This window comes from Varroa jacobsoni, unplaced genomic scaffold (assembly GCF_002532875.2).
Source record: "Varroa jacobsoni isolate VJ856 unplaced genomic scaffold, vjacob_1.0 scaffold_562, whole genome shotgun sequence".
Taxonomy (NCBI): Eukaryota; Metazoa; Arthropoda; class Arachnida; order Mesostigmata; family Varroidae; genus Varroa; species Varroa jacobsoni.
The window spans coordinates 283,960-298,354 of record NW_019213464.1 but is presented as its reverse complement, the minus strand read 5'-3'; the positions used below and the strand labels follow the sequence as shown (position 1 = coordinate 298,354).

The following is a 14,395-nucleotide window of genomic DNA, read 5'->3' as shown; positions in this document are numbered from 1 at the left end:
ATAATACAGAATATATCGCAATTAATGGACGAGTTATGGGGGTAACGGTGGATGAACTAAGCTACAGGCGTAACCCAAAATTATCGTTAAAGGTTTTAAGCTTAACAATCATAAATCAGATTAGATACTGCGATAGCTAAGTTTGGTAATGAGTACAACAAGCATTTTAATAAAAATTTTGATCTTTTCGGAAATAATGTTTATTCGTTATCATGTATTCTGTTCATAAGTACCTAAATTAATATTGGAAAAAGTTTAAAAAGCCTAATCTCATTATAGAAAGTGCTTGCAGGTATCTCCATTATAATATAATAGGATCTAATGCTAGTAACGTCTGCGATATTTGCAAAAAGTTTGCCTGTTGGCATCAGCTTCTCCAACTTCTCGGGTGACTAGGTTTTAAGCGTGCGTCACTTGATAACATGGCAAACTGAAGCTTTGCCTTGGCATTAAAGTCGGCTCGTCATACTAAGTTCTATGCAAAAGTGGAAGAAAAATTCAAAGGAAATAGACTCCGCGCACACTCCTTCTTTTAAATGAAACTTTGTCCGGCTTGGGATTCGTTCTGTTCATATTATGATTCGTGCTAAACCACAGCGGCCCGTTTAATACATTGGCGTTTCTAGATTTCAGTACGTGAATAAGAAATCATCATATCATCTCCGTGATCGCAGCTGTGGCCAGATTTTTGACCACTTTTGCTTACCTCCCTCGTAGGTTTTTTTTACGTTGCAGACAAATGTAAAGTTTTCAACTCAAATTTAAGAAATGTCTACGAATAGATCTAGAAATAGAAATAGAATCTAGAAATAAGAAGTTTCTACGATGAGGCAGATATCATTAGGCGATGTTGGCCAGTCATAGCAGTGTAACCTCTTCTTTGGGAACTGCATAAAAAGAATCAACTGGGGAAATTTGAAAGCCCGCTCTATTTGGCTAGCGGAAAGAATTTGTGTTAGAAAGTTTAACAGAAGGCCATGGGTACTTTTCGAAGTCAGCATAGCAGCTAGCGCTACACCATACTATATCGGGATGAATGTATGACAAAAACGTTGCTATAAGGGCTGGTTGAATTCGCATTTATGTATTTATAATATATATATGTATTGCCGTAGTAGAACAATGAATCATTTACGGTAAGTTTAAAGGACGATAATTTTTACGTTCCCGAATATCCCTAAGGCTTCATTGGCAATAAAGCTGAGATGACTTCTCTTCTCACGGAAAATAACGATAGCGTTTTGTTTTCAAACAGCTCTTTTGTATTGTGCGTGAGATTTTATATTTCATGGGAGCATTCGATTAATAGAAGTGACTTTAGGAAAATCTCTGTCCTGTCAAATCTTAGAAATAGATACCCATTTACCTTTAGGACCTTCTAGACCCTAAAGCTTTCTAGACTTTTTTTTCGTAAATTAACTTACTTCATATTCATTTAAACGGTACATTCGAATATAGCTTAAAGAAATCTTTCTCTGTCTAGTAGCGCCACTTTTGAAAAACTCTTAGTAAATTTGGCGGCAGAATTTTTATGGAAATTTGTCAGTGGTTTGAAACAACATTCGAATAAATTAAAGAAGCGAATAACATTTGTCGCTCTCAGTAGAATTAACCGTCAAGGGTGTCAACAACGGTTGCTTAAGTACAATTAGTGAATATGTTGTCATAAAAACAGCTTAATAACAAGTTTGAATCTGCAAGTAAACCTTACATAATTAGGTGAATAGGGTGACGTCGAAAAATCCAACGATTCTTGATATAGTTGAAATCGTACTGCGTGGGTACGTAACCACGTAATCCACTGTATCTCAACAGGTGGGAGAACCCATAGAACCAACACAGCAGTATCTCTGAACGCACAAATCATCTAACACCGAACATCTAAAATACATAGAGAGCACAGAATAATATGCATGTCATATTAGATCGGAAACGGCTTGTTTCATTTTCTTATCTATACAGATGCGTGCTTGGCAATGGTTTCAGTCTTCATCTTTCACGTATAGCACGCATATGCACAGCTTAGCTAGTGATCTTGTTTGATTTGTCCGACAAGTCGGCGCATAGCCCAAATGAATACTCCGCAGCGCCCATCTGCTCTTCCTAAGCTCGATGCAGCGACACTTCGAATGCAGTAAATGGTAGACTTTCCCGGTACCGGATCTTCGCTTCGAATTGCACAAGTTGTTTATTGCCAAAATACAGTCGGCTACTCGACCGCGGCATGCAACCACTAAATCCTGAATGGGCCCGCAGTGGGCTGTGGGAATCAGATTTAACAGACTTGCAGTTTAAACACCATTTTTCACTTCCTATTTAGATTCAGACCGAGAGATTACGAGAAGAAACTGGCAAGAGGAGGCAACGTTTGTTTGGCATCCGAGCGCAGACTCTTGAACACTGCAGACCGAAGACAACTATCAAAGGGTACGGATTTTTAATACTGCTCTATTGATTATGTTCGCTCGCATATATGCTTGCGATGTCTGCACTGCACTATCCAATGGTGGCGCATACTTCTACAGCTGCGCACAAAGAAGCCTGTACCTGACGCTGTACCCCGCTGCTCCGCGCCCCTCCTGGTTCATGACTACTGGATGCGTTTCTCGCCAGCAATCTGGCCGATGACTCAATTGAGCGAGCGAAGAGATTGGAAGAGATAAAGAGAAGGCGGGAAAAATAGAATATGACAGGTAACTGCATGCACTCCCGCCTGCTCCACCGGTCATCCTCCGTACAGTTGCCCATCGCCTTGTTTGATATCTTTACAAAACGCTCTACGAACCAAGCCAACCAACCAGTCGGCTACTTTTGACCCCCCAGACGTTATCCCGGCCAAAACCTGATGCCCCCCATCGACCGACTCTTAGCGCAATTTACAACCACTAACCCTGATGGAGTATGTTTCCCGAAGATGACTCTAAAGGATAGGTTTCACCAGAGAATGGTTGGTCTTGTTTCGCTAGTAAAGTATTTACAGGACTAGTGAGGGTGCAAGTACGAGAAACTCAGTCGATCTCGGCCTAGAAACTGTTCAACGCAATGGTAGGTAATAGTCGATAAGCACAAATGAGAGAATGTTTCACATTGAAAAAGTTCGGGTCATCTTCTGATGAAATTATGACTGATGTGTCTAGTGACAGCCAAGCAAACTGCGTCTGGTAGAAGTAGTTAGCATTAGGATCAGTTAAGCGTTTCCTGAGACATTGACTGAAAAATCAATACGCGTTCGAAACTTTAATCACGTTTTTGACAGGGCAATTATAAAGCGAGCTAATCGTAGGACAGCCAACGATTATTATATCTAAGAACATAATAACTAGTTGTTTCGAAATGTGCATTTCCACTGAATTTCGCTGCCGTTGAATATTCCTTTCTGCATAGCACCAGTAATAAAAATCAGCTTATGAAAGCTTTTTTTTTTTTTTTTTTTTCGTTTCGTAAACGTACGAGCCTTGAGGGTATCCGAGAGCTTATGTCTTTCACTATAATGGTGTACACCTATTTGGTTGCAGATAAGCTGTCTAGCTGCAGACATGAGGTAACGCACCGTGCTCGACGAGTTTAGACGTGCAAACAAATCCTTTGTCTCTTGATCGATCCTCTTAAGAGCCGTACACGTGTAGACGAATCGCTGAGTTGGCCGAGTAAAGTTTCTGCAAAGATAGAGACAAGCATTGGCTAGGGTGTTTACTTTCGTCATGTACGATGGTGCGTATCCATCTTGTTAACTTCTGTTTGCACGGAGATGTTACTTCCTATGCCGACCTTCTATTTATTAATCGTTATCTTTGAAAAGTGCTGAGAAGACAGAAGGTAAAAGAAGAGAGCGCTGATCTCTATATCTTAGAAGAGGGCAGCTTGGTTACAGCTAGAAGCTCCGAAAAGTACATGTTCAACGTTGAGGAAAGTCCAGCATTGATTGGTAAATGAGTAAGCGGAAGCCAATTTGACTATCGCCCCTTTGGATGTTTCGTTTACCTCATTAATATGGTAACACAGAACTGAGCGCAGAAATACTACACATGCTATCTATATGTGTGAGCGGGAATATGTAAGGTGTCTCTGTGAAAGCGAAAGAGAGTGCTAGTGCATCTGCTATCGAGAACCTAGCTTACCCGATCCATAGTCATAGGGTATGCGGAATGCCCTGATTCACAGAAGGATTTTTTCATTTGCAAGAAAAAACAATGAACTACCATCATCATTATTGTTCTTATTATTGTATCGTTGTGGATTGGCGTACAGTTTATCGGAGTGCTCGTTGAATTCTACGTTATGTCAACTATGGTCTCTATGTTTCGAGTTTTACGTTCGGTAACGCTGTCAGGTATCGCATCAGACGGCTGGCTCCTAGCACCTAGGCCACCACGCGCCCCTAAGATTAACAGACAACCACGTTACCCATTAAGCTATCACGGGGACCCAATAAAAAGAAGGTAATGTTAAAGTTGAAACGATTTGTGATCGGCTATTTAACGAGAGGTGGGAAACAGAATAGACAACAACGGATTCTGATTTCGCGCTAAGAAGTACATAGGCACAAAGAACTTAAGCTGACTTTTCTGAATTCGTATCTTTTCGTTAAGTGATGTCTCCGTCTAATGCCTTACAATAAGACATAGTGGTCCATTTTTCATAAACAACAGAAGAAAGTAAGTTCATTACTGTCTCCATAGATCGCTGCGGTGCTCACGATTGTACCCGTGTTCCCGAAGCGATTGGCTTTTAGTTTTTAGCCTAACCCGTATTATAATTATTGTCATAATTAGTAATTACAGTAGTAGCGTAAGTTATGATTTAACCAGCAAATTACTTAACTTAAACCACCATACGAAGATCTATCCAAGCAAATCCTTTTCGCCTCGTGGCCTTTATTTGAACCCCAGTAAACAGCTACACCCGTAAATTTACCTTTATTTGGACCCTTCTTGTATTTATACCCTCTATTACGTTATCGTTCGCCATTTCCTACGTGAAACTTTGCGGGAATGCACCATTAGTCGAAAGGAACTCTGGAACGTTCGTAGTTAGGGAGGTGCAGAAGCCCGAGATGCGCTTGTGTCGTTCGCCACTGCGTCATGTGGGATGTTAGATGAACCTTTTAACAAATTAATCCAGGCTAGCCGAAGCGAACAAGCGACCTGTCGAACGTGAGAAGTGAAAGTAAGTTCCTATTGATGACAACTACCAGTCGACAATTCTGGCGACGGTTCTGGAGTAATAACAGAACACATCCGTGAAGGCAAACGAACCATGAATCAAGTGAGTATTTCACAGAAGAGAAACACGTTGCCAGCTGGTTTGAGGATCTTCTCCTAGACAGCATACCAAGCGTAAGATAAACTAGAGGCTAAAAGTGACCGTCCTTCATATAAACAGATTAAGCTATTTGCCCTACTTGAATTAAATCTATAACAAAAAGCATCGCATCAATGTCCGAATGGCAAACCTTAATATATGTATATATATATATATATATATATATACAAAATTTACATACATTTAAATTAAAAAAACTTTAATATATATATGTATGTACAAATAGTTTTGTAAAATCGATGGGCGTCAATAAAAGTACAACGTATACGACTTAAGTGAGCCTCCTGGAGGAAATTCAATTTGGTAAATTTAGGTAATGGCAAAAATTTTCTTAATAGCCATTTCAAACAATGCAGCTTTGAAATACAAACATATTTATTCACGACCTTTTTAAGATCCTTTTGGTCTTCATGGCTCTCGAACGGAACATATCATGTTATGGTAATTATAGCGCAGACTAGAATGATAATAACACAGAACTTTATAATATAATAATATAACACAGAAAAGTGAATTTAATTTTAAAAATGCCTAATTAGAACGTAAAAAGCTATAACACTATATCTTTCGCGTTGCTTGAGTGACATGGTTCTCTAGTAAATTAGCGCAAAGTTCCATCCGAAAAACCCCAATACGAAAGCAATAGCAGTTCCTAGCACCTTCATTGCGCAAAACACTACCCCACTTTTGAAACACTTTCTACAACTTCTGTTTTTTTTTTCTGACAACTTTATAAGCAAAATACATTCGCTACCAATAAACGTTAGTGTCACAGTGCACTAATACATATAACTATACTATATTATGTAGTTATTCAGCTGCAAATTATTCCAAGCGACGGTGATGTTTTCAGAATGGATAGTAAAACAGGACAAATTACATTGGCCCACAGGTTCACCCATACTCTGACTGGGGATTTCGTTAGAAGGTAAGCGTTGGCTATCCAATCGATTTTAGGCATTACAATCTATGCGACAATAATCTGTTTTTTTTCCGCTGAAGTGAACAGTATAACTGCTACAGGGTCATACACCAGCTTTAGTAACGTACGTAATATATATATATGTATTAAGTAGGACAGTGACTATTCTGAACTAAATTATATATATATATATATATATATATATATATATAAATACTTTTTATAATATTATTAATAAAATGAGAATAGGTTAGCAGAATGAGATACAAAAAAAAGGCTGGTACCATACACACGAAGTGTGGCGTTTCATCCATTTAATCAGCGGTTGATTAACCAGGGCGCGCAACAAACGGAGTGTGAGCGAATCTTGCCGCTTCGTGTTTCAGTGGTGCTTACGCAACGGTCGAAGGGAACTGCAGGAGGAATGACTCACCGATGGATGAGGATCTGCGCGGACTGTCGACGGCGAAGATAAGTCATAGTGATCGAAGTACAACTGCTGGGTCCATTCATCATTTTGGACGGGCCCTCTTCCCGCCTTCTTTTTCTACTTCTTATTCCACAGGCCGTTCTTTTTAAACATAAATCTCTTTTCTTTTTATAAAGTTAAGAGCGGATTTCAGGGTTTCGATGCGCCGTAGCGCCATTATTAAACGATCCAGGGCCATGTTCCTTCTAAACTTTTGTTCAGTCCTAGAATTGTCTTCAAGATCCTAGGTCCCACAGATATAGAAAGTTCACTGGGCACTCGAACTTCCTTTCGTCGTCCAGTTCCTAACGGAGAAAAAGCCTAGGACGTGCCGGTACGGCTCGAAATTACATCGCCCCGGCTCCTCTCATGAGCATATATGTATATGTTCGTTTGCGCCAATGTGCTTCAAGGTTTTCACTTGGTGTTACTGACTTATCGTTTAAGTGTGCCACAACACCGACGCGGCAAAAAAGGGTTTTTAAAAGAAAGTGCTGAATGGAGGGGGTTGGGGAAAAAGCAGCAATGACAACCGGAGGGGTAATCTCTTCCTCATCATCTACAGATGCGACGTCGAAGAAACTGTTCTGTCTTGCACTGCGTTATCTTTTACCTAAATATGAAGAGGTGCAGCGATTTTCTTGACATATGTGGAAGGAACGGACGTATACGGGGGGCCAAGACTGATTCACAGAAGTCGAGAATGGGTTTAGTTGTTTAGAATGTAAGTAGTCGCTAAAGGGACAGAATAAAGGACGTAAGTATTTTTGTCCTAAAAATAACCTGCAATATAGGAAACAGAACGTCTTTTGATTTAACTGATGTGGTACAGGCAAGATAGGTAACACAAATAAGCAGACTCAGTCATTTTTCATGTAATGTACGGATATATAGAATGATAATAGCCACTGGACATATATATTTATAGATAGTTAAAACTGCTGACCGGATTCATTCCCTTTACTTTATGTGAATTTGGCGCAATCAGCACGGTTCCTACTCATAGTATGTTATTCTTCTAGTAGGCTAGACCAACGTGTCCTGGTGATAGCTTAATGGGTAACGTATCTGCGTACTAATATTTAGGGACATCTTGTGGTCTGGGTGCGAATCCGAGCATAGACAGGCGGGCTCCGTTTCGTGCTAGGAGCCTACCATAAAATTCCACTCATAGAAGATAGAGTGAGGTGGGTCATGCAGAAATCTCACGGGGTGATTTCACTTGTTTTATCTATGCTTCACTTATGCTGGTGTACTGCCGAAAGTTAGTTTATAATCTTCTGTATAAATTAATAAGGCAATTTGATTATTCGTAATCTATTTCAAGTATTATTGGAAATTAAATTATGTATTTGGCCAGTATTTTGAAGATGCTTGAAGAAGTCTGGTGGCCTCTAATGAAGTGCTTCTTAGACGAACTGCTCTACAATGGATAGACTTGCCATAGAAAGCCAATTTATTTGACGGATGTGGCTGAAAGCCTGCTTGCTACATAGGTGTCCGAAACGTAATCGTATCATGAAAAATGCTGAGTAGAGAGAAATATTCTGATTAAAACTATACGTGTCCTCAGAAGTACCTAACGCGAGAATACAATAGCTCGCACAAACGTAGCGTGACAAGTAAAGATACTCGCCAAAAATTTCTTCCTAGCTTGTTCAAGAGGCTAACCGGATTTACCCTGTCTCTAATAGTGCAGAAGGCAAATTATATGCTTGATCTCAGGAATGGTGGTCACTCATGTGTCGGAGTAGACCAAGGTCGAAAAGAGGTTCACGGAAAACGTTCTGCTCAAGCAAAGAGTGAAAGTTTCCACCGCCATTGGTAGGAAGTAGTCTTTTTACGCAAGACAATTTCAGTGATCTTTTTTTCTTAATTGAGTGGGCTTATTAAGAAGAAGAAGCAGTAAAGATGTTTGCTTAATAAGAACCAATTGCATTTTACCATACTTTACTCGCAATATTAATCTAAGTATGTAACATCTCAGCAAATGGACATTACAATCGGTAAATATTGTAAATCTATTATCAATAAACTAGGATTTAAATACTAACCATTACGGCAATCACACGTGTGACCCCACATCCCTTCACTTGTATGAAGCTGTTAACCTATGATCCTGCATATTCCTCTATTTTACAAACCGTTCTACAATGTTTTCGCCCTCTTCGAAGCCACCTTCATTGTCCTTACTTTCTCTTCGTCAAGCACCGTAAATTTAGACAGCGGGACCCTCTCAGGACCCTTTACTGGGGACTTGCTAAGTTCCTGCTGCAGAGCGCTAAGAGTTAGGGCCGGCCATTAGCAGCTTGAGGCTGATTTAAGAAGGAAAGGGTTATTAAGGGTCGATTTCCCTTTCCTAGCACTGCGGAAAGGGTATGTGGAGAGGCAAATGACAGAGCCCATTCTTTGGAAAACCACGTGTTGAAGGAGCGCGCATATTTCAGTGGCTGACAAGTCGGATCCGAGTTCTGGGTCGGTTTGCCGAGAGTAGGGATTAATACGTCGATGTCTAGCTAGCTGTGTGCTTTCTACTACCAAGGGCAAGGGTAAGATAATGTTGTGCGTGGTAACGAATCGCTAATGTTGACCACAGCAATTGTTGGCTGATCAAATGCGTGAGTACGTAAGAAAAAAGATTCATTCAGAAAGGAAAAGAGGTTTATGTTAACTGCATTTAGAAAACCAATTAATGATTATCCTGTCAGGACCACTGAAATGGAGGATGAAGTTATTGGAAAAAGTGTAGTGTGAGGTTCGCCCCGATCTTCAAAGTGATCGTTTGCCGGACAGGCTTAACCAAGTGGCTAGCGGGAAAGGCGAAGCCTCTAGCGGCTAAGGGGCCGCAGTGTGACGCAATAAAATAAAGTTTGACAGCAAAAGAAGAAACAAGTGAAGATTATCTTTGCCTGTGCGCGAAGTGACTTGTTGCAACAGTTGTCCGGTGGGGGTGGGAAGTTTTGGCCTAGCTTCATGTGACAAAAGTGCTGGTCGTATACGGACACCTCGTTTATTTCGAAAGCCGAGGGTGGCGGTGCGGATCGCAGTTGATATTGCGGTGATAACTGGTTGATACTTAGTTGATATAAGTATAGGTGATTACCATTTGAGTTATCCGTTTGTCTTGTCTGGTGTGCTTTTGTTGTGGTGAAAGTGCTGTGCTCAAAGGAGGAAGGAGAAGACTATTATTTTTAGAACTGTGGACTTAGCAACGTAATGGGGGGGAGCTCTGCCCTATTTCTGCTTGGAGTTCTAGCGCTCCTTGCGAAAGTGGCATCTTCAAAAGGTAAGCGGGGAAAAGGTGACGCTTACGGACGTGGGGATGTTTCTATCGATTAGGTTCGATTCTGACGTGTTGGTTTAAGAACCAAAGAAATTATTTTTTGATGCATATAAACCATCACCTTCACAAGAGCTTTTAATGATATTTCTGCATCACGGAGGTGACAAAACCTAGCGTATGAGCCAATTATCGCGAGAGATATTAACCAAATTGTGGCTTCGTACATAATGATGTTCTTCTACTTTCTAGCAGTTGACTTAGTCGGCCACCCCTAACTTCGACTACTTTAAACAAAGGACCTTGCTCATAACAGCTACAAAAATTTAGCTTTAATGCACAACCATCCAGTTTAATAGCCAAAGGTGGAAGAGTAACACTTCATAAATTTGAGAAAAGTATTTGACTCTCTCATAAAAGTTACCACTATCACAACAACGGCCACTCGTACTCTTTTATTTTCGAAATGTGGACAGGCTTGCGTAAACAAGCTTTCACACGCTTAATCCGTCCCGGCGACTTCTTGCAGCAAACATAGTGGAAACAGCCATTGGTTCCATCAAGTAGTAGTACCAAGGTAGGACCAAAAGAAAGGAATCTCGTTGGAACACCGAGCACTGAGGACTCATGACCGACGAGCCCTTTCTAAGATAATCCTGAGGTTAAAACAATGCAAAAGACAGAGAATGCTCTTCTCGTATTTTGTTAAGCCCTCTTTAAGATATCGCATTGCATATCTATCGCATGGGTCCGTAGTTCCTCTCAAATGGAAACGAACCGACGTACCCACTCAAATGGGGAACGTGAATAGATAACTTACTGGAGACGACAAATATCATCCTTGTTTACTGTGTCTTTTGTTCGCGCACCCCTCACTACTTCTATTTCCCCAAATCTACTTTTGTTGAATACGTTTTCTAAGGGAAAAGGAGCGCAAAAAAGATGGAACAGACAGTCCCTGGCGTGTCCCAGGCCTGAACGCGGAGGAGATTCGCCCGCAACGATAGTTTGAGCCTCCAAGCTAGAGAGGACGGCAAAAGTCTGTGGGAGAAAAATATAGGTAGTGCGCCTCTGTCTGGCCCATTCTTACAGAAGAAAAACAGCACAGAGGCAGTGTATAACTGATAGAGGTTTTAAAGGGAAGAAGGAGAAACCAAGGATAAGACATTGATAACGAATGTAGATAGGTTGAAAACGCAGTAGGAGCGGCTAACAGCAGAAGATCCTTCCAGACGCTGTCCACTATCTTCGCCTTGAGGCTCCCTTTCAGGTCTCTTGCCCTTTCGTTAGGCTCCAGTTCTTTTCGTTCATATTGTTCGTCCTCGCGATTTTCTTTTTCGTCTTTTTCTTCGAAAAGAGGGCCGCAGGCAGAACACGTTGACGACGAGGTCGAACTACTAAGGCGGGCAGAAAGGCGTCCTTCAGTTGATGTGGAGCTTCCAGCCTTTCTCAATGGCCTAGAGTTCCTATCCGAAAATAAAAAGAGAGAGAGAGAGGTGGTCTTCAGATAACTCAGAGGGTTTCCAGGGGCAGGTAGCCCGCTGACCTGCTGATGCGTGCATCAATGGTGCTACTGTTACTGTTGCTGCTGGTATCGCTTCAAACGCTTCGCTTCGTTGTGCTCCCTGAGCTCGGGCCCAGTGGCGGGAGCGGCCACCGTTGCGCCGGCAATACACGTCAGAAGAACCGCTCCTGGAAGAAAAACAAGAATAGCAGACAAATGCGTTGCTAAAAGGAAAACGAATGCAGAAAGAGTGACGATCGCAAGACGGCAAGAGATTGAAGATTCGAGCAGCATCGAGAGAAAGAGAAACAAGAGCAACGAGAGAAGGAAACAGCGAGATGCCCCTGCCTCGATACGGATGAAAAAGCGACTCTACAGAAGACACTGGCATCGCGAGAAGCTTTGGAAGGAGCTTCAAGGGGGTCCTTGCAGACCCGCACAGCCTGGCCAACCTCGCCCCAAACTATTCGGCGAGGACGATGGCATCTAAGAAGCAGCACTCTGTAACCTGGCCGACCAGCCAGCCTGGCCAGGACAGAAGCCTGCGACGAGCGGCTTTCAAGTAACCAACGAAAAGGGAAGGGGCATCGTGAAACAGAGGCATCAGTAACTGCTGGTACAATAGCTATATCGCTTTTAGCAGCAGCAAGAGCGATATCGTTTTCGTCGCGGAGCGTAGTTGTTGCGGCAGATGCGGGAGTAGGAGCAAGAGCACAAGCAGCGTTGTATAACGGCCACCAAATGGGGCCGTCTCGAGGCGGCACTGGATGTGTATACGGTAGAATGGCGTATAACAGACGTAACATGGAATAGACACCGCCGTATTTAGTAAGTCGTTTCTCCCCGGTCGCCTCTAAAGTAAGCGCGGACAAGCAACCGGCTTTGCTTTAAGACTGGTAGGGGACTTGGATGGGTGGTCAACCCACCTCGTCTTTGTAAGCGGTAGCGTGCTGTTGATGGTGATGCTGATGATGCAGCTGCTAGTGGTGAATGGAACACTGGAGAAACGAACGTTACGTTGCCAAAAAGGAAACAGCCGAGGAAACGAGAGGAAGAAAAAGCAAAAAGAAGTGAGCGGCTGGTATGATAGAGGTAAAGGATGAAGATGTTTTAAGCTCATGAATTATTCTCGACTACTACGCGACCACGGCCAATGCCGTTGCCGGCATTACTTAAAGAGACGGCGGTCGCGAAAAAGGAACGGGTGAAGGAAGGGCGACACAGAAAACAGCCATCGCATCAGCGGTTAATGGTGGGGTAACGGATAAATGGGGGGTTGGGCTGTCGAGGCGCTGAGAACGGGTAATAAGAGAGACACTGATGTTGGCCGTGGTAGCGGAGGAGGCCAGTACCAAAAATAGATAACCATGGCCGGGGCGGGAAGAGGTAAAAACCGGGCTGCTGTTACCGTTAAGGGGTGATGACCAAAGCGGGGCAAGGTAAGCTGACTGAAGTCGAGACAAGTCAAGCCAACCACGATCGAATCGAACGAAAAACGACAGGAAGCATTTCGGGTTCGTACCGACGGCACCGTTGCCATCGCCGCTAAAGCCACTACGATCACCACCTGATCATTTGGTGGAGTACGTAGAGAAAAAAAAACAGGAGGGAGAAACGAGGAGCAGGGGCAAACGTATATCGTGGTTAGTCTTCCCTCGGACAACCAGAACAGTCTCATCTTCTACAGCTTTGCCGATGATCAGCAAAGGAAGGGAAATATCAACCGAGTGCCGGGAGCCCAGGCCTGAGCGTCGAACCTAACCGAGGTACTGCGTAGTAAACAGTCTGTTTTTGGTGGTGATGATTGACGCAAATCCATTATATAACCACTACTTGATTTTCGATGTTCATGAAAATGAACGGGACAAGAGATGCCAGTGGAAACAGTAACGATGTCGTTTCCAGGCCCTGTTCGACTCAACCTTTTTGTATCCAGAACATAGATATTCTGTTAGTACAATTCATCGGTAATAAGGAAGCAGCATTTATAGACCAATGACGTGTCAACAATCGTGTGTTTATGGTTTTATTAAGCGTGTAGCGCGCGCTTAGGCATCGATAAAAATACTGGTGTCACTTTTTTATTAGATTCTTTGGATAGTTCAATGCCCGCTAAGGACGAAAACATGTTGGCTATAGCAACGTTTTTTCTAAGCTGAATCCCTAAAGGCGCTAATGTTTTTTTCTGTTCAAATTTAGGTAAAAGATTGCAATTTCAGCGAACCATATATCGTGTTTTGCGCAGTTGTGCTAGACAACATTCGTTAAAACAGTGTGTATCCCAAGAGAAGCATGCATCTAACAATGTAATGCATAATGCGTCATAAATACCAACACCCTTATTACGTGGCGAATAGATGAAACTTCAGGTTAATCAATTAGACGTTCTGTATACGCTGATTCTTTCCGTGGCAGGTGATTAAATCCGAGACCCATCCGGAAGTCCACTAGACCAAGTATTTCGAATTGCCCGCCTTAATCGGTAGAACTAGCGCGCTGTCGAGGTTCTCATATCCATTGTTACTTAGCATCTACAAAAGATGATAGGAAACGATTATAGACATAATTTAAATCCATGACTGTAAGCGATTATAAAGAAATAAGATAATAACTAAATTCAACAATTTTTAAAATTGGAATTTTGGTGCATTTTAGTGGCGCCCGCCGCTGTAAGGGTTGTGTAAACAGGCGACCCGCCAAAACAGCAGAGTAAGAAAGTTCATCCCTTTGTTAACAGTTCCGAAACCGTTCAATAGAGCTAATAACTGCTAGTATACTCTAACTAATTATTACAGGTAATTTATAAGAAGTATATATTATATTTATTTTTATAATTTGGGGCGAAACACAAGACTACCTGATATTTAGCTGCGTAATCAACTACGATTTTCAAGCAGG

At 42.1% G+C, this 14,395-nt stretch overlaps 1 protein-coding gene and 1 long non-coding RNA gene across 2 annotated transcripts in view; one reads left to right on the top strand and one right to left on the bottom strand.

Moving 5' to 3' along the window:
- LOC147753326 (uncharacterized) overlaps window positions 1-1,856 on the bottom strand; it is a 2,789-nt gene extending 933 nt beyond the window's left edge. The window contains exon 1 of the long non-coding RNA XR_015311519.1: window positions 1,712-1,856. This is a non-coding gene — a long non-coding RNA (uncharacterized LOC147753326). The remainder of the gene's footprint in view (window positions 1-1,711) is intronic.
- Window positions 1,857-9,108: 7,252 nt separating this feature from the next.
- Hasp (Hig-anchoring scaffold protein) overlaps window positions 9,109-14,395 on the top strand; it is a 240,687-nt gene continuing 235,400 nt past the window's right edge. The window contains exon 1 of the mRNA XM_086968731.1: window positions 9,109-9,999. Within this exon, the coding sequence (XP_086824857.1) occupies window positions 9,930-9,999 (70 nt within the window). The 5' untranslated portion in view covers window positions 9,109-9,929. The remainder of the gene's footprint in view (window positions 10,000-14,395) is intronic.